General features: G+C 40.7%; 2 protein-coding genes and 2 long non-coding RNA genes across 8 annotated transcripts in view; 3 read left to right on the forward strand and 1 right to left on the reverse strand.

Annotated features, from left to right (window-relative positions):
* Nucleotides 1–19,968, forward strand: part of LOC6583410 (zwei Ig domain protein zig-8) — a 49,485-nt gene that overhangs the window by 10,644 nt on the left and 18,873 nt on the right. The gene's annotated exons all lie outside the window — the stretch shown is intronic.
* On the forward strand, nt 363–1,355 carry LOC116804334. The gene is made up of 3 exons (XR_004364298.2): nt 363–901; nt 960–1,174; nt 1,271–1,355. It is a non-coding gene; the product is annotated as an uncharacterized LOC116804334 (long non-coding RNA).
* Nucleotides 1,814–2,733, reverse strand: LOC116804333. Its single transcript, XR_004364297.2, has 3 exons — nt 2,581–2,733; nt 1,955–2,356; nt 1,814–1,896 (listed from the first exon to the last, which is right to left on the reverse strand). It is a non-coding gene; the product is annotated as an uncharacterized LOC116804333 (long non-coding RNA).
* On the forward strand, nt 12,690–13,754 carry LOC6583409 (antigen 5 like allergen Cul n 1). The gene is made up of 3 exons (XM_032730990.2): nt 12,690–12,869; nt 12,930–13,327; nt 13,392–13,754. Exons 1-3 carry the CDS (start codon nt 12,726–12,728, stop codon nt 13,654–13,656), a joined length of 807 nt encoding a protein of 268 aa, XP_032586881.2. The 5' UTR covers nt 12,690–12,725; the 3' UTR covers nt 13,657–13,754.

Below are 19,968 nucleotides of genomic sequence, written 5' to 3' on the forward strand. Positions count from 1 at the left end.
CCTACTAGGAGTGTTCAAGACAGGAGAACTAGAGTGGCTGAGCACTGGCTGGTACTATGCTCTCATCACAATAATTATGTGAAGATATTTATAAGAAAATCCAGAATAGTCTTGCAGTCACCAAAAACAATAAAATGCATTCACTTTAAAAAACTAAAAATACAGCTAAGTATAAACGTAGGATGTATATTTAAATATACCGCTATTAATTTCTTAATCCATGTTTGACTGACTTCATACATTATTTTACATCACGCAGCAATAACTGACTGCCATACAAAGTCAACCATTGACATAGCTGCAGCTCTTACAGTTGAGGATAAAAATAAAGGAAATAAAATGGCTGTCAATCTACTAATTTTTGAAATCGCTAAACTTCACTTTTAGTCGTATATTATTTTATTTCACACTCGCCCAAATTCTAGTTAAATATGTAATCTCATTACGTTTTTAAGTTTATTGGAGCCTGATGGATTCAGCGGCACGTACAACAGCAAATCAATTGGCTGACACAGAGTCAATTGTTGACATAATTGCAGCATAACAGGAGCATGTTAGGGCTTATGAGACAACAACAATAAAGATGACAACAAAGTGCTGGCAGTCCCATTCGCACAGCAGCAGTAGCGCCAGGGCCAGAACACAGCGACCCTGGCTAGCTTTTATTATTCCGCTAAATTGATTTTGAATTTAGTTCAATGTTTATGGTCAAATGGTTGCGTTTTTGTGTCACCAGCCTTGGTGCGGAAATAGCAGCACCGTCTGATATGTGGATTTATACAGTACCAATAATGGCTTGGCATAGGAATGGACGCAACTCCACCATCCGCCTTCCGCTTTCCACCTTCCACCTTCCACCTTCACCTTGCCCTATCTATTTTGGGAGCAGCTAGTGAGCTAGGTGCGGCTACATTTCTTGCTTTGTGTACCTTATAAATCATTTTTGCTTCGATGCGCAGGCGAGACCGGGCGCCGAGTATACGGCCTGGCAGCTCCTAGAAGCGATAAGTCTCAGGGGCCCAAAATAAATACACCTATGCCTAGGCCTATGCCATGAAGACCCCGGACGAGGTAAAAATGAAAAGCGTTCGAGAGTAATCCCCAATCGATTTTCAAGCACATTCAATAATGGTTCAGCGGCCATTTTGCGAGCGAGCTAAAGGCGTTTTTTTTGGTAACCTTTTTTTTTTTGTTACACACTTTATTCTTATTTTTATTTTATTTTTCCCACTTTTTTTTTTTTTTGCATATTACTCATGCATATGCTTAGAATGCGGCCCATGCCCAACGTAAGCGAGTTTATACATTTTTTATTTATTTCATATCCATTAAGTTCAAAGCGGAATGTGTTAGAGGAGGCGTCTAATGTATTGGCTGCTGCCGGGTGTGCGGGGGAATGACTTTAGCAGAGAGTAGGGATGCGTTCCGGCTTGCCAGCTTGTCTTGCTCTCTGGTGTGGTCGGATGGTCGGATGGTTCCAGCGTTGAAATTTCAATTACTCAAGCATATGATAAATGAACTTGTAGCCGCAAATTTGCTCGTCTCTTTGCTGGCAGGCCAGGGAATCCATTATGAAGACACGCCGCAAACCGCCCACTAAGCATGTGGGCGTGTCACTCACATGTTCATATGCGAAAAGTGCAGCTTGTGAAATGATTGCGAAAAACTTGCGCAACTTTGGCCCGGGCGAACCGTTTGCCCTGACCAAATATGCAAAGCCTCTTCCGGGCCAACGTTGCAGGAGCTAAGCGGGCGCTGTTGGGCGGGGGGAGCCCGTTAAATGCCATTTGCTGGCTGAAAAGTTGTCGTGACTTGACAGCTTTTGTTAGCAGCAAGTCACTTCGGCACTCGCTTAATTAACAGTCAAAATAAAGGTGAGCTCTGCTTGTGTGCATGCTTTAAATTAAGTTAATTAAGTTACATATCTGGCATGTCAACGGCGTATTATACTTACCCGCATGAGCTCAAATGCGCACACTCTCGCATAGCTACATCCAAAGCTCGAACTCAATAGCACTCGTCATTAGTGCTGGAAATTCATTTGCACTTCGCCAATTCATAGGTTCTATACTTGTACTTGACGTTGTCGTTGTTGTTGCTTCGGTTGTTGTTGTTGTTGTTGTGGCCTAAAATAGCTCCGTGTGGCTTTGTCAGTCAGGCATGCATTCAAGCATCCAGCCAGCCACTATAAACATGTATCGACATCAACTTAATTGCATTTCATTCATTGCTAAGCAGCAGCAGCTGCTTCGACAGCTGGCATCAAGCAGGGGCAGGAGGCGGGAACGCGGACAGGTGCTGGGATCTCGGGCAAATGGTGTGAAGTTTTATTTCACTTCAGTTCCAGTCGTCGATGCTTGTGTTGAAAAAGGCAAACAGAACACAAAAATATAAAAAAGCGCACACAAGCCGAGAGGCAATGCTCAGTTCAAGCGCTGCAGGAGGAGCCCAGCTCGATTGCCGGCGAGACCCGATGGAGGCTGCCACTCAGAGAGGCAGCGAGCAGCAGCAACTGCACAGCAGTTGGCAAACAATGGGCGCAATGGCCGAATAAAAGGGTTAAACACAAACATAACTTACCCAAAGTTATTTTACGTTTTTAATTTCCCAAAGTCAAAGTCCTCAAAGTTTTGTGCGTTCTCTTCAAATTATTTGAAAATTGTTTTTATCGAAAAACTTTCGATTTCAATTTATTTGTGACAGCAACTTGATCGAATTCTTCCCATACTTAAGCTTAGAAAATATTTCTGATAATCTGGTAAGAGAAATATTTTGAAATCTCTTTATTTTTTAATTAAACTTAATTAGGTATTATTATTATTATTTTTATTATTATCATTATTATTATTTTATTTTATTTCTTTTATTTTATTTCACTGAACTGAAGCTAAGTTATATAGGAAAGTATTTTTTCCTAAAAGTATTTTATTGTTGAAACAGTGTATGTACTTTAAATACATTTCTATGCATTTTAGTGATATTTTGAAATTAATTATTTAGCACAATTGGCGTTTTAATTTTTTGTCTCTTCTACAATATATATATATATATATAATATATACATAACATTATTTATTATCAAACTTCATTAAATATATATTATATATTATTATTTTATATTTGATTTTATTTATTTTTATTTATAAGACATTTTATACTTTATTATCATACACCTTTAAAATGGAAATATATCCCACTGTAACGCTCTTTCGATTTCTCTCCTGCTATCCCATTCGTTGAACGTTGCTCATTGCTTTCGGTTTTTGCCGCGTGGCGTTGCTGAAATAGCTAAAATTGAGACGTCACCGTCATTTTACTGCACCGAAAGGAAATACCAGAGAGCAAGGAAACGAGAGCAAATAGAAAAGGATACGGGGAACAAAAAAAAAAAAAAAAAAAACAACTAACTTTTTAATTGAATTGTATGCAGCACAGCTTCAATTGCGAGTACGCTTCGGTTAGGGCTAGATATCGGATTGGCCTGGGACTCACCTGGATGGGACTGGTGTAGTGCGGGATTCATCGACATTGCTCACATTTTAGGTGTCAAGCCGGTGCAGGAGATTCAGTTAAAGATCCGGCGTCTGTTTAGCGTTTTGGCACGTTTTACTGATTTCGCCGAGCATCCCCGCGCGGCAGCTGCTCCTCAAATTTAGTTGCCACATCCGCTCCACTAAGCGCGCGTGCCTGGATCCCAGCGAGTAATGCAAACACTTACGACCGCACAGCTGCTGCCGGAACGAAATGGTGCTGACTATGATCTGGGTGGTGGTGGTGGTGCTGTTGCTTCAGATTGTGGTTATATGCTTTTTACTCCTCGCTCCCCCTTTCCTTTCCCTCGCCGCTTTTATTAACACAAATATTAATTTTTGCGGCGCTGCATGTGGCATGAGGCATGTGGCAGCCTTGTTTACACTGACGCCATCGGCAGCCCGCTTTGCCACTCGCCCCTGCCCTGCCCCACTCGTCCAGCTCTTCTCTCTTTTGTTGTTGCGTGTATCTCATTAAAGTCAAAGCGCCCAGCACGCACTTCAATTTGCATGGACAAAGCTTTGAGATGTCCCTTTTTGGCCAAAGCGGACCTTCTGCCTGGGCAATGGCTTCATTTGGACACTCCTCCACGGATAACTTAACAGTGCGGAGCAGCAAGGAAATCTCATCATAAAGCTGACGGCGTACGTCAAATGCATTTGGGGCCCGGTTGCTTATCGCCAGAGCGATGGCAATGAACGTAACGATGTCCATCAGCAGAGGAAAAGGAAAACTTTACAGTAACGACAAATTGCACGGGTAGGGAGGGCGTAAGATGGAAGTGGGCGTGGCCCTGCCAGTGACTGTGGTTGTGCCTGTGGCTGTGGCTGTGGCTGTAGTGTAGGTGGGGATATGTGTACAGACTGCCAATCGCACCTGACCCAATTCGGCGCTGATTTCGCCGATACAGCAGGATGAATAAGCAAACTGATGCGAAATCAGACAAGGCAATATGTCAATACACTCTATCAGCAAGCAATTATCAGGGCTTTGTCAAGCTGCTGTGAGGCTAAAGAGATTCAATCTACACAAGAGCTTTTCATTTATTTTAATTATTATCATTTACTGCTGAAAAATACTTTGGATTTACTCGAAACTGAAATATTTTACTACAATAACTACTTGAAGTGCAGCTGCAAAAGCCTTCAGTAGTGGGTTCACCTGATTCTGATTTCTTATCAATGAATTAAACTAATGATAACATCGATAGATCGATCAAATTTCAAGTATATGAAAATCGTTATTTATCCATTAAAAAATAAAAAATAAGTAAAATAAAATATATAATTAATTTACTTATTATACTCCCAAAATACTCCTAAAAATATAAACAAAATAATTATCGATATAAAGTTTTAAATGAGTTATGTATAAGTTCTTCTTTGTAAAATGAACGATAAATTGGAATTCGTTTTAAATAAAATATAAGAAATTTTAATATAATGACATATCTCGTATCATAAAAAGAAGTACAGTCGATTTCCATTAATTCGCAACGCAAGGTGATCAGTTACTTGTGTTTCGATTTACACAGAAATTAAAATTATCGAACACAAATTTTTTCAAGGGAATTGAATCTTTTCGATTTATCGCGATTTTCGATTTAGCGATTACAAATTATCGAAATTAGATTGAAACTAGATTACCTTCCAGTATGCCCACGGCAGATCAGTTAACTAACAAGCATTGCATCAGCTATAAGCTAAGTCTGACTTTACCATTTATCGAAATTGATATATATCAATTGCAAGGATTAAAGTCCATTTATACTATTCATGGCATCATCGTTGGTTTTAAGCCCTAAACTATTTGTCTTGCAATATTCATTCCTTTTTCATCCGTTATAGCTTTCGATTATCAAGTTATTTCATAGGAATTTTTATGTGAGCTCTTTTTCAGCTCTTGTTCAGTAATGTACGAACAAAACTGTTGACTCAACACTCTTACTTTCATGCGGAATTTCTTTAAATGGTGTGATGTATCAAACGAATACACACATAGTCCCGTATTTATTTCTCCTCCTGCTTCTTCTGCTGCTCTGCTTCTTTTATACAGTTTCCTTTTGGAGCAAGGCCGCAGCTGCAGCATCTTGGACTTGCTCTTGGCACACAATTGCCGAGAAATGTTTTGTGCGAATGCTGGATGCAGCAGCTCGTTTCGAGAGGCAATCTCTGCAGGCGGCACTGCCATACGTACATGCAGCCGTTGCACGCTTGGCTGACTCCTTGGCGGAATCCTGCTCGGCCACAACTCTGCTCGGCATTTCCTGCAGCTTTTGCAGCAACGCATTTCAGTTGTTTTCTTCAGTCAGCGCCTGTGTTGGCTTGCCGTGCGATTGCTTGGCAAATATTTTCTTAATTAGTTGGCAGTGCCTGCCTGAAAAACTTGGCAATTTCACTTTTCACTCTTCTACACATCTTTCTGCCTCCTCCTGTTTCTTCTTCGCCCGCTTCTTCTTCGTCGTCCGGCTGACCAACTGTCAAGTGTGAAAAATTGCAACTCAAATTGCTGTACAAAATGGCTTTAAGAGCTCGTTAAAAGTCACGCAGCGTATTGTTTAATTTATGCGTACGAAAACAGAAATTATATTAATTACGACTGCAGTGCAGGGGCGGGGCGAGTGTCAGCAGCAGCGGCATAGAGGGTGGGGGCAGAGAGCTTACGCAGTGCAGCGCACAGCACGAAACAGCAATGAGCTTAAAACAACAACAACAGCATTAACAACAACATCAGCAAACAAGTCCGAGCAAGCTCTTAAATGTAGCCCCCAGCATTTCGAGTAGAATTTCCCCCAAGTTCCGAATAAAAAATGCATAAAATTTGCATGTCAAAAGTGCGTCGACGACGTCGGACGCTATTCGTCCTGGCACAGCTCCAGTGCCCCACTCCCCACTCCCCCTTCCCCCTACCCGTTGACTCACTCGTCAACAGTGTTGTTTGGCAAACGGTCGGGGCTTTGGCTGAACCACAAGCGGTAAAAATTTTGCAATCAACATAACAATTATGTGGCGCTGGGGCAGCGCTGTGGTTCGGCAGGGGCACCAGCAGGGGGAAAGAAACGAATTTACAAATTTTGAAAGGCAAACATCACGCACAGAGCACAGAGCAGATTTATCTTGTTAGCATATTCATAACTCTGTCGTGCCATATGCTTTAATAGTGCGTTTAAATTTTTACAGTCCACGCGGCTAATTACGTGTGGGCTGTTTATACGATTCGCTTTGCCACGGGGTGTTTAATGCCTTCGCATAAATGTCGAAATGCTGCGGCTGTCGCGCCACATGTTTGATTTGATGTAGACGTCGAGACGTTGCGTTGATAGGGGCCATAGTTAAAGCCCTCGGGGGCGTGGGGCTTGGGGCTTGGGGCGTAAGTCGAGGGGCGGGCGACAGCAACGGCGAGGGTGTGGCTCATTGTCTCGTCTGTGCGTCTGGCTGCCTTCCGTCTAAGCAAGATGAACGAAATGTGAGCAACGCGCACACCAAATGTCAAAGCGTATTTAATGAGCCCACGTACCCCATACCCCATACCCTATACCCCATGCGCCATATGCCATACGCCGTATCTCCCTCCTGCAAATCCTTGAATGTTGCCGCGATTTTCTGCGAAAATCACAAAATCAGTTGGCAAGAAATCAGATTGGGAGTCGCGCCAACTGCGGCAAGGCGGCAGGGCGAAAAGGCAACATCGACAATGTTGCGGGTCTGAGTGTGTTTGTGTGTGAGTGTATGTGAGTGTGTGTGGGGCGACTGTCGGTATGACGACACCAATGAGCTGTAGATGAAGCCAAAGCATATGCCACGATGCGTGTCTGAGGCGGTCGGCCGTCGACTGTCTGTATTCCTAGGTGCTGTGCGTACCGAGCGTGGCCACCAATGGAGACGCTGACGAAGTCTGCGCCACAGCTGACAGCAGCAAGGTAGTGCAGACAATGTGGTGTCTGGTCACATGCCACAAACGACAACAAATTGTGTGCGCATTGTCTCAGGTAGATAATGTCATTTACATTTGGAAAAGTCGGTCGACATCTTATCTGACTGAGACTTGATTTGCGAGGCAAATATTGGTCTTTATAGAGAACGTATTTAACTTTATGTATTTAATAGGGTCGACTGACTATCGTTGCAAATTGATCACGTTTGCTCCGAGCAAATATTGAGCTCGAGGCTAATTATATGAGTCGAAAGAAAACTTTCTAGAAAAGTTTCGCACTACTGAGAACGCACGATGGCTAACCAGAGTGGAAAATGCACTTATTCTAGTTTCTCTCAGTCGGCCAGTTGGTCAGTCAAGAAAAACCCGCTGTATGTGTGTATAAATACATGTGAAGATTTCTAAGCATTTGATTCAGACAATTTCTCTTCTATTTGGACTTGGTCCTGGTTTTATCTGCAGCCCCTTGGCCACTGCTGCTGCGTGCCTTTGAGCTGTTAAATGCCATTTTCAGCATTCACGTTGCCACAGCCACAAGAGTTTTCATTAGTGCAAGTGCTGCATAGCTCACACACACGCACACCCACACCCACACACATGAGCATTCACTGCGCGCTTCAAGCATTGCTGAACGTGCCAAAAAGCATTGCATAAGCGCAGGCGGACGACAATGCGAAATAAATAAGGTAAAAGGAACGGCGAGCACAATATTTTGCTCCCAGCTCCTCAGCGTCGCACAACGGCAAACAAATCTCAGCCTTGGCAGAGTTAAAAATGTAAACAACAAAACAAGGATCCACATTTGCCTCCAGTATAACGAACACTCAATGCTCTATAAATTAAGTCACGTAGGAGAGTTGAAAAATCATCGATAGTTGTTCTGTTCGATGGGGTTCTCCCAACGATGATTGTACGATACCATCGACGGTTTCATTCATTCATTTAATATAACTATTGAGTATAAATAGACTATAATTTCGATTTTAATAAATGAGAAAAGATAAATTAATTTATAATATTAATACTGATTGCTTTGATTTTGTAAAACCCTTTAGACACAATTATTTTGAAATAAATTCAATTTTGAATAATTCATTTCATATGACCTGCAATTAAATCTGAAACCCTCGAGTACGCTAATGTGTCGGCTGCAGCTATAGGTTAAGTCTGATGATTTAACATCATTGAACCAAATCAATGAGATGATACCATCGATTGTGCCATTGATGAACTTAATAGTTAACATTAAAGTTCATGATTTTTAAATTTTTATGCATATTTAAGTTTAGATTTGAGATAAGTTGATTAAAAGTTGCTCATAATTTAATTTTATACTTACGATTTGAAGTCCCTTTCATTCAATATAGTATACATGCAATATTCATATATTTTCACACATACATACATACACATGTGTTGCTGTCTTGCTGGCCAAACTGAATTACCCACTGGGAATAAGAGAAACTGGCTGGCGCCACGCGCTGCCCATAAATGTGGGCGGCCCACAAACAGTAGGAATGGATGATATTGGGATTGCAATACGATTTGCAATCAGCTCACGACCCCGCAGTTGAAGCCGCAGTCGCAGTGGTACTGGCACTGGTAGTGGCACTTGTAGCCAAAGTCTTGGCAGCCACTGGCTGCCAGTCAGAGGCACTGCTGAGTTGGGTTCGACTGCTGTTCGGCATTGCGCATACGCCGCGTTGCACATGTCTCTGGTCTTGCGGTTGGCTGTTGCAGCTCTGTCGACGGGGCTACGAGGCGTGTGTTAATAATGCGTGACATAAACTGAAGTCAGGCAGCTTCCCAGCTGCTTGACTCTTCGATGTGACGTGGACGTGACAAAACGAATTGAGTTGAGCATTTTAAGTGACAGGAGCGAAGCGTATGGCGCGTGAAGCTGAAGAAACGCCATTCACGATTGCGACATTGTCATTGTTTTATTGACAGCCAAATGTGATTCTCTCTCACACGCACACATTCACTCGTACTTTGTCACTCCCGTACCCAGTATTTACGCCTGACTGCCTCTTACATGCATAACATTTAAATTTTACCCTTAAATATGCAAACAAATGCTGCATATGGCAATGGAAGCCCACAGTCTAAAAATGGGAGTGAGGCAAGGATTCAACAAATTCAAAACTCTACTGCAGCATGTGTCTGTGTATGTATGTGTGTGTGTAACTGAATGTGTGAGAATTTCAATTTCCGCTTTGGCACACACACACACAAACTCACGCACAAACAAACATATAGATGTACATACGTATATATGTATACATATAGAATGATATGCATAAGTGTGCGTATGCTAAGCATGGTGCCAATTGCCGCCAATCAAAAGAAAACCAAAGTCGAAGGACGTTGCTGGCAACGCGTTGCTGATTTTTGAGGAAATTAAATGAAATTGATTTTAACCCCAAGTGTAAAAGTTAACCAGTGTGTGCACACACATACACACATATATGGATATGGGCGGGTATGGTGGAAGTGCGAATGCGAATGTTGTCAGACCTAGGAACATGCAGAAGAAATGTCTGTTTATTTCGCAATTTAAACATGCGAACAATGTTTTAAATGAGAATTGACATTCGTAGGAGACTCAAGAGTAGCTAAAGCGAACTAAAAGAAGAGACCAGAGAGCAGCAGAGTTTTAGTTCACGGTATACATTTAAGCTGCTGTCTGCTGCAGCGCTTAATCCCTGTAAAAATAATTACAAACTGCAATTATTAGCCAGGAATGGGTGCTAGAGCAAATCCAATTAAGCGAAAAGCGAGTGTAAGGCGCAGCTTTTCTTGTCTCCGCTTTGTTCTGCTTTAACGTGCACAAAAGTTTTCTGGGAAAATTTCAGCATCTCTCTCCAAGGGAGAAGTTTTTCACAGCTCTGATTTAATTTCCATCTGATGATCTTAAAGCAGACTTGGTCAGCTACGATACCGAACTGAATTGTGCTTGAGATTCGCGAACAGTGTAGAGTGCAGTCGGCTACAGCCAGGTGCACTCGGCTTCCTTCTTTCTACCTGTTCTTTCATTTTATTTTATTCGCTGCACGACCATAAAGCTTGAAATTTAATTGGCGTCAGCAAAAAATAAAAAAATAATAATAATAGCTTCCGTTATTAGACTAGGGAAACTACAGGCTTTTATTTAATTTATTTATGATTCTCTTTGTCAGCTCCGCGTTTTATTGCACTCTTAAAAAAATAATCTGCGAAAATTATTTATTGTTGTGACTTATTTTGCTGCTGTTGCTTTGCTCTTTTGTTGATTTCCCTCGCTCGCTTGGTAATAAATTAAATGGCTAACTCGACGTCTTCAAATCTTGTTTACAGTTGTAAATTAATTTGCGCACAATTCATGTTGATTTTTCTTTGATATAAACAGAACAGTTGCATGTTCTTTTAATAAATTATAAAATATTTCTATAGACGGATACTTTTAAAAGTTGTATCTTTTTTGGAGAGTGAAATTGTTGTTTAAATTTTATATATATTCCAAATAAATATACACATAATAAGCACTCATATGTTATTAGGAATTTAATGAAAAGCCATTTGAAGCGTCTACAAAATTATTTATTTACATCAAAGGACATTTGATCACGCCATGAATGAATCTCAATTTCTATGGAATGGCCTTCGCGGCTTGTTTGCAGAAGTCCGGACATTGAACTCAATTTTCGACTTCAATTGACATTGAGAAGACGCTTTTCATTGGTACAAAAAAGAAGAAGAGAAGAGAAGAGAATGTTGTCTCCAAAGTGCGGAATATATTATCCGAATGCAACACGTAGAGGTTGTCGCCCGACCAATACAAAAATATTTGTTTGGTTATAAAGCATCGGCGCTAAAAATGATTCTGTCCAATTGAAATCAATGATCTTGTGTGAATCATTAAGTTCACTTCGAAAAATTAGCCATAACGCATCAGCTAACAATTGGGTCAATGATTAATTAATATATATTTTATAGTAATAATATTTAGATTGCATAGGATGATGATAGATGGTGATTAGTTTAGTATTGACTTATATTCTTCTGAATATTTTCATTTCTTACATAAATGCACTCTATTGCTGAGATTATAAGGCTCCATTAAGTTCTCCATTGCTAGAGAGCATAGTCTCCTTAAAAATTCCTTTACATATATGTATATCAATTAACTACAAAAGTATTATTTACAATGTAATAATTCTAGCCTCAATTAAAATTTTTATTTTGCCAAATTGTTAATAATAATAAAATGTAATCAAAATATTTATACGAAGCCACTCTTTAATTTTCGCTACTTTAAAGAATTTTAAAGTGCAAATGAAATATATATTTATTGTATCAGCTCATTACTTTACACGACTTTTTATATTACTCATTATTAAAGCACAAAAAATAAAATAAAAAATGTAAACGAAAGTGATATTCAATATTATATAATGGTAAATTGAACAAATAAAATAAATTTTTATCAATTGCAACTGGCTCGTTGGATAAGTTGGCGTAATTCTTTTTTTTTTTTTTTTTTTTTTTTTTGTGCTGTATGTTGGCCAACTTGAAAAAGCTTGGTGCCATTTAATGAAAGTGAAAAAGTGCAGGAGAAGAATGTCCGTTCGGCGCTTGGCGACAGGAAAAACTATTTCAATTGAGGTAGAAAGCGAGCGGCAAGGGCAAGGCCTGGCAGGGCGGTGTTTCCATTTCTCTTTCGACCATTGCGTTTTTCTATGCTTTTTGCTTCGTTTTGCTTTTTGTCTTTTCATGAATTGCAGCAGAGATTCAGAAAACATTCTGTGTTCTGTTTACGGCTTAAATTGCAGCATGAAAAGAAATTTTGTGTTGACATTTCAGCACTCATCTATCTGTAGCCTTTCTACTCTGCTGTTATTCTGTAGTTTTTCTACTTCTTTGTCTCTTTTTTTCCGTAAGTGTCAAGTGTGGCAAGTCGAGGCGGCAAGCTGTTCACTGAGGCACTTTGGATGCCTTTGGCATTGATAGCCCCTGAACAGAAGTTGGATTTATTTGCATGACATTTGAACCAATGAAGTTTGAGTGTGTGAGTGTTGTGTCTGTGTGCGTGTAGGTGTCTGCTGTGTGCTGAATAATTAGCCAAGCCGCATTGGCATGAGTAAGCCGTAGTAAACTGATTAGCAACAGTTGTTCTGGCCAAAAACAGTTGTTGAGGCACCAGCGCTTGAGCTGGCTAAGTGGCCGAAATCAAGTATAAAAGCCGCAGTCCCACATCGAGCACTCAGCACAAGCCAAGTAACATGCCGCACTACACCAAGCATCTGTTGGCCATAGTCTCACTGGTGATTCTGCAGCAGGTGGACTGCCAGGATGCAGCTAAGAACTACTGCCAGCCAGGCCTGTGTCCCTCTCTGAGACGGCATATTGGCTGCAAGAACAATGGCGTAAGTATTGCCTCAGTGGCCTCACGGCCCCACTAGCTGATCTCATGTCCATTCCATCAGGAGCTGTCCAAGACCTGTTCACCGACAGCCAAGCTTCTGAACATTACCGAGTACCAGGCCATCATTCTCAACCAGCACAACCAGGCACGCAATTTGCTAGCCTCCGGCAAGCTGGAGGGCCTGAGAGCTCCCGAGAAAATGGCCACGATGCAGTGGAACGAGGAACTGGAGCTGCTAGCAACGTTGAATGTTAAGCAGTGTGCGAAGCACTACGATGCGTGCCACAACACTCTGGAGTTCCGCAATTCCGGCCAAAACGTGGCCCTGGCTGTCATCAACAAAACCGATATCAGTAATGAGCAGCTGATCAACACAACCATCGATCGCTGGTGGGATCAGTACAAGAACATCACACAGCAGCGAGTGGACTACTTTCCCAAGGAATCCAAGCTTAGCGAGTGCGTAAATGCAATTCCACGGTAATTTCATTCTCTATCCGCCCCCTCTCTCACCTCTCGACAGCCCCGTGCGTAACTTTGCAGTGATGGCGCGCGATAACAACACACACGTGGGCTGCGCGGCCATCAGATTCAGCAAGGGACCTGTGGATAACTTCCTAATGGCCTGTAACTACGCCAGCAATTTCATGCCCGAGCATGCCATTTATAGGGTGAAGAGCCTCAACTGCCAAGGCGGCTATGACAGAGTCTATCCGGCTCTGTGCAAGGTGGGCGAGCTCTACCGAGAGGTCGAGACAGTGGAGCCCAACATGTGGGGAAATAAGTAATATTCATATCAGCCATTTATGGTATATTTATATGCATACAGTCCAGCCAGCTATAGAGTGCCGGCACAATAAACTCAACGTAAAACGTTTTAGCTCAACTGCCAATTATATTTACTCATGCATCTGGGCTCAATTAAAAGAGGGGCTTAAATGTTTATTGAATGTGTTATTAAACAATAGAATTTCAGCAAAGCCAACAGCAACATAAAACTAATGCATATTAAAAACTGTAATTCAGCTCAGAGCTTGTTTTATTTGCAAAAAAACATATATATTTCTCTCGAAATTATTTGTGGCTTTTGCAAGGTTTTGAAATCAACTTTACTCTGTAGCATATTTAATCTGAGGCATTTTTATACCCTGAACCCATTTTCAATGGGAAATCAGGGTATAATGGTTTTGTTGAAATGTATGTAACAGGCAGAAGGAGGCGTGGCAGACCCCACAAAGTATATATATTCTTGATCAGGGCGACGAACTGAGTCGATTTGGCCCTGTCCGTCTGTCTGTCTGTATGTATGAACGCGTCGATCTCAGAAGATATAAGAGCTAGAGACTTTTTTTCCTAGGTCCGTGTATATCAGGCGCATATCAAGTTTTTCTTTATATATCGATAACCACTCCCAATATTTTATTATCGATCAAAAACCCTATCGAAAGCTAGCTTTTTAATTATATCTCCTACACCTTTAGAGCTAGAGCATGCAAATTTTATATGTAGACTTATATATATTTTATATAATTTCGATTTTTGTTGTAATTTACCCCACACCCCTATATCCACCGCCTCACCATCACCTTTGTAAAAGGCGTATTTCAAGTACTGTGCTTTGGAATTTACATACATTTTCACCATATAATTACGCCCTGAAAGTTTCATTAAGATTGTACGTCTAGAAATTAAATTATTCAACAAATAAATTCTTATAATGTTGCCCACACTATAGCGCAGCCCAAACGCAGTCGCTGCTTACTGCGCAGTTAGCAGAGCGCGTTCTAATACGTACGTGTATATGTATGTGTGTCGAAAAAAAGTGCAGACTGATTAGAATACCAGATTAGAGGGTTCAGGGTATCTCCTAGTCGAGCAGTCTCGACTAGAGTCTTCTTACTTGTTAAGTAAAGATTTTATGAACTATGGCCACAGTAATGAACATATTGAGAAAGGGAGGCACATGATACAGCAAGTCACATGGAAAATCCAACCAGGCCGTGTCGAATATGTTGCCCTTCGTGTGTTAAAAATTTTGCGATATTTTTCCTATATTATCTCTTTGGTATAACAATACCTGCTTAAAAATATCATGCAACACTAGCCAGGTCTATTTAACATGTTGATTTGTGCGTCGGAGCGTGAGGCAACCATATATCATCGCATTTATGACAGCCACCTTCAGTGGTGGGTGCAGGGGAGCAGGGGTGCGCGGGGTGGGGCCAGCTCATCACCATTCACATGCAGCAACTAGCATAGAGGCATACATATAGGGCATATATGTAGGCCTAGGCATCATCCCATCTTTCCATTATCATCATCATTTTGAGCATCAGCTAAAATATGATACGCGTTGTTTCTGAGGCTGAGACTCTGCCAACGACGCGTCGTCGACAAGTTGGCATCTAATTTTAACGTCAATATACGCAATGTAAAAACGTGTCTTCATCAACGTTCCGCGGCTCGTAATCTGCTGCCGCGTCCGTCCTGTGTCGCGCCCCGCGCCCCACTCCCCACGCCCATCACTTGCAGCGCTCTGCTCTAGCCTGCCCCCACGCAGTTTTAAGTGCCTATTAATAATGTTGCCCTGGCCTGGCTGGGGCAATTTTTTCGTTCGTATTTTGCTCTGCTCTGCTTTGCTTTGCTTTGCTTTGCTTTGCTTTATTTTTAGTGTACATCGTTAGCTAGCATTCTGCTGCGTTCTTCTTCGTTTAATATGCCGTTATGTCGTCAAATCTTAGGATCATTAAAATCAACAAAAACAACAACAGAAACGACGACAACAGCGCAAAGAAGCCAAAACAACTTTAGCCAAGCGAAGAGCTCTCAAAAAGTGATTCCATTCTGCCATTGTCACATTTACAGATAATTAATAGTCGCCCAAATAAGGGCTACATAAAATATGCCCCAATTAAACAGAATCCCGGACTTGGCCAGGTGACTACAGTCCGAGCAGGGCTACGTACGCACACCGGGCGCAGTTCACCCGATAAATGCATAAATTAGTTGTTAGTGCATTTCATAAAATTATGCATACTTATTGTTAATTATGTTGTTAAGTTCGAGTTGCTCATTTGGCAAATATAATTTACGTTCCTGATGTTCATTAAATTCATGTAAAAGCGCAGTCAACATATTTTATTAGGCGCATTATGTCGTAAAAGCAACTGAAAGGCTAAACTCACCTGGCAACAACAGCCAAATACTCTGCACAGAGAGCGAAATTGGGTGGGGGACTATAAAATAAAATCAGATATAATAGGTTGGCCCCTGGTGTTTAGGAACTCTTGAAGCATTTTGTACATTAGAGGCACTTTACTTATTAAACAATTAAAAATATACTTTTATTTATGTACTATTAAAATTAGTTTTATACAAATATTTATTGAAAACTTGTTCTTTTTATTATTATTATTATTAATATTTATATTATTATTCATATAATTATATCCATATCCATATTTTACCTTACAATTAAACACAATAATTTTACATTGGAATTATCTCTCTCTCTCAAAGGGAGCAGGAATAGATTGGTTTTGTGCATTGTCCGACGGATATTCAGTAAATTCTTCCGTCTGTCTGTATGAAAGAAATCATTTATATTCCAAAAACTAAGATCAATAGATATGTTTGATGAAAATATCATCTATACCATACGATATATATCGATAAGAGAATTTACCAGTGATAGGTAGCATATCTAAGTTAGTCACAAATTAACCATTTCTGTCTTTCAATTAAATATAAGTTGCGTGGGTTGGAAAAGTTTCCACCAAAATGTGTTAGTAAAGACTCGATATATATGTATATATTATACCAGGCAGTGTATCACGCAGTCGGACTGCAACGTTCTTACTTACCTTGAGTTCACTTCATATGGGAGATTATGGTAAAACCATTTTGTGAAAATGCAAATGCTGCCTAGAGGTCCAATTGAGACGTAGATTGGGCCAAGCTCAGGTTATGCTCTGATGACCAATGTCTTACTTTATTTATAATTTGTATCATTGTATTTGATTATAAGTATATTTTAATTTATATATTTTTTTAACACATGAACTTATCTATAAATAAACCAAAATGTTTTAACATGCATATATATTTCTCCCAATTATTTCACAGTCGTCATTAGGCAAATGGCGTGCGTATATGAACAGCTAATGCGCAAGTGAGACTAAATTTATATATTTTAAATTGGGGTCCCTCGACGCCTCTCACTTTTTATTGTTGACATATTTTGTTGGGGCCTTTGGATCGGGCCTGGTCGTAAAATAGAAACTAATGCGCGAATTATAGCCTACAAAATATGGCATTGGATTTATTTTGGCTTTCTGCTGCGGGAAATGTGGTCGAGTTTAAACATGTTAGTCTGATATAATATGAGATCGAAACGAGCATAAATTACAGAAGCGTGCACGGAGATGAGAACAAAGCGTTTATGATTTAGTATGGACAAAATCAACGCTATTTAAATGTTTAATGAGCAGTCAGATGTGTCAACAGGCTAAATGAAAATTTATTTAATTAGAAGTCGGACAGGCCGACACAAATACACGCAGCGGCATGACAAGTGGGCTCTCATAACTTTTGAGCCAACGACGATGTATGTATATTTGAACTGTTTGGTCAGCTATGCGAAATGAACAAAGGGAACATGTCGACAAATGTCTAAAAAGGCAATCAAAAGTTGCCCAAGAATTTGGGAAGACAACAAAAGTTTTGATTTATGAAATATGCGCTAAAAATACAAATAGCATTTGATGACATTTGCTCCGGCGGCCATATCGTAAACAAATTCCCAAACAAGTCCAATAAAGGCCGTAAGGGGCTTTGATTTATCATGGCTGAATGCTGCGACATTAAAGTGGCCGCAAATGTTTTTTGGCCGCCCATGCGAATGTCATAGAGGCCATCATAAATAAGCCAAATAAAACTTTCGCCAAGCCCCCGATCAGCAAAAAGGATTGGCAAACCTTCCAACTAAGGCCCACAACTTTCTGCCAATGCAAATTACCAAGAAATTTTGCGCCCCACCCGAGGACATCAGGATACCTATCAGCTCTACACATGTTAGCATGTGTTGTCCACAAACATGCCATTCGAGCCACAAAACTTGCCGTTGCTGCCTCATTTATTTTATGGCTGCGTCGCTTTAAGTTATTTTTCTTCATTATATTTTATATGCAGCTGGATCATAGTCCGACAACAGCCGACGGCATTTGGCAATCAACGCAAATGTTGCGTTTATTTGCCCAAACAATTTTCTCTCTATTCTCTGGCTGTACTCTGTATTTGTGTGTATATCAAGGATCTGTATGCGTGCGGAAAATGTCAAATGGTCGCCTAAGCTGGCTATCACACATACGACCCGTTGTGCGTCCAGTCGCTCTTCGCTCGTCGTCCGCTCATTTGCAGTTCGTCAGTTCATTTCTGGGGTCTTAGCGCACAGTTCATTAGCGCCGCCCAAAGTTGGCTTATTAATCCTTAAATCCTCAGCGGAGCTGGCGCCAAGACAAACCCCAGCCCCTGGCCGCCACTCGCCATTTGGCTGTCGACAGTTGTCATTAGGCTCTGGCATAAACAGCAAATTAAGTTTTACTGCTTCATATATATTTGGCACTCCAGCTGACTCTTAGTTTCTGCTGTGGGCCGTGCACACTGAGGCGCTGCGTTGTGCCACGGGCCGTGTAATTTCAGCCGTTCCTATTGATATTTGATTGTTCGTAATGAGCTGTGTACACAGCCCGCCACTGAGCAAATGAATAAAACATTCATGCGGGGGCGACTCGAATCTCGATTCACTGGCTACAATAGGTATATATTATCATGACGTCGGCGTGCCCACTCCAAACGTATTAAAAATAATAATACAAAATGCAGAGGGAACGCAAATATTGTGAATAGTAAGGGGTCAATTCCAATTATGGCAGTTAATTATGACGCATTAATTAAAAAGTCTATTCTGTAGCAGTGTGTGAGTTTTAATGTCGAATCGCTTGAAGTTGGTGAAAAAGCTCTTTAGTATATGCTTTAAATTTAAACGATGTGCTGCAACTCATTAATCAAGTTAAGCCGAAAAACAGGTCAAGCGTATAAAATATATACACATTTGAAATGTGGCTTAAAGAAATAATTGATTAGGCATTTAAAGCTCAGCAATCGAGTGCACATACATACATAAATATGTGTGTGTGTGTGGAATAGAAATATTATTCGTGGGAGGCCGAGAGAATTTGTAAATACCTCAATTAAAAAGCTTTTCGATTTGAATTGCCTAATTAATATCGATTTATTTTTGATATTTTCAATTAATTAACACGAATTTATCAATTTACTCTTTGAACAATTCATATGCGAGAGTCTTCTGGCCCGGGGCTTATAATAATTTATAGCTCGGAGTCAGGTCTTCAACAGCTTTAAATTGGACTCGCATCGATTTCACATGCCAAAGGCCACTTTCGTGTTTGATTCGCTCTCTGTGTGATTCATTTCATCTGTTTTTGTTTTACGAGCGCTTGCAGCGCCAATTGTGCGGCAAACATAATTCAATTAACGCCTGGTCAGTGGATGCACAGCATGCACAAACACACACATACCCTCGCACACAAATCACACTCGAAATTGTATACACTCCCGCACACACACACACACACACACACACATATGAACAGGCGCGGACCACTGATGGGGCTGATTGACTACCAATCTGTGGGCCTGCACAGCGCTAAATGGCCGGAAAGTGGCGCTTTACAATTTTGCAATTTCCGCCACCTCACAACATCAAACAAAAAATACTTGACGCTTTCAGCTCGCTGGACTATTTTCCTCTTTGCCTACGTCTATCTCACTCTCCCTCCCTCTCGTACCCTCCTCTATGCAATAGCAATAACCCCAAAATAGTGAAAAGGTTGTGCGAAAACATGGAAGAAAGCATCCTAATCAGTGGGAGTCTGACATCTACCTGATTTAGAGCAACTCAGGCCGAAGCTAAAAATAAAATCTCCAGCAAATATTAATAGATCGAGAATCAAGCTTAAAGCGCTTATTATGGGTATAGCAACATTTAAGCCAGTTATTGTATATTGGCCAGCAAAAAA

This window comes from Drosophila mojavensis, unplaced genomic scaffold, assembly GCF_018153725.1.
Source record: "Drosophila mojavensis isolate 15081-1352.22 unplaced genomic scaffold, ASM1815372v1 contig_74, whole genome shotgun sequence".
NCBI classification, from domain to species: domain Eukaryota; kingdom Metazoa; phylum Arthropoda; class Insecta; order Diptera; family Drosophilidae; genus Drosophila; species Drosophila mojavensis.

Excerpts from the sequence above, each read along its gene's own strand:
- LOC6583409 (XM_032730990.2), top strand. The coding sequence starts at position 12,726 with ATGCCGCACTACACCAAGCATCTGTTGGCCATAGTCTCACTGGTGATT. Across the intron at positions 12,870-12,929 it reads TTGGCTGCAAGAACAATGGC|GAGCTGTCCAAGACCTGTTC; the intron begins GTAAGTATTGCC and ends CCATTCCATCAG. Across the intron at positions 13,328-13,391 it reads AAGGAATCCAAGCTTAGCGA|CCCCGTGCGTAACTTTGCAG; the intron begins GTGCGTAAATGC and ends ACCTCTCGACAG.